The sequence below is a fragment of the Myotis brandtii genome, unplaced genomic scaffold (assembly GCF_000412655.1).
Source record: "Myotis brandtii unplaced genomic scaffold, ASM41265v1 scaffold1496, whole genome shotgun sequence".
Lineage (NCBI taxonomy): Eukaryota > Metazoa > Chordata > Mammalia > Chiroptera > Vespertilionidae > Myotis > Myotis brandtii.
Window position 1 is genome coordinate 339287 of NW_005355398.1, and position 411 is coordinate 339697.

Genomic DNA, 411 nt, shown 5'->3' on the forward strand with positions numbered 1-411 from the left:
CAGATCCACTAGAAGCAACTCCCTGCTTGGCCCCTAGAACGCCGCCCTGCCTGCTGCAGGTGCTCCAACTAAGCAGGTATCAACAGCTTCAAGCTCTAGCAGCCGCTTTCCTGTCTGCGCAGGCGCATCAGGTAGGCCCTGGAGGCACCCCCCACCCGGCCTGCGTCGATTGGCCATCGCCAATGACGGACGCAGGACCCGGCGCAGGCGTACTAGGCCAGACCAGAGGGGCGTCCCCCATTGTTAATGACTGGCGGAGGATCAAGCCAATAGGAATGGGTCTCTTCAGGAAGGGGGCGGACCCAGCAAGCAGTTAAATTTGCGCGGGATGGGCGCTCGCGCAGTCATGGCGGCCTTCCGCGACATGGAGGAGTTGTGCCAGGGGCTGCTGAGCCTCCTGGGCGCCAACCA

The 411-nt window shown here is 63.0% G+C and overlaps 1 protein-coding gene across 1 annotated transcript in view; it reads left to right on the plus strand.

Moving 5' to 3' along the window:
• The first annotated feature begins 330 nt into the window (after positions 1–330).
• SPC24 (SPC24, NDC80 kinetochore complex component) overlaps positions 331–411 on the plus strand; it is a 4649-nt gene continuing 4568 nt past the window's right edge. The window contains exon 1 of the mRNA XM_005861387.2: positions 331–403. Within this exon, the coding sequence (XP_005861449.1) occupies positions 347–403 (57 nt within the window). The 5' untranslated portion in view covers positions 331–346. The remainder of the gene's footprint in view (positions 404–411) is intronic.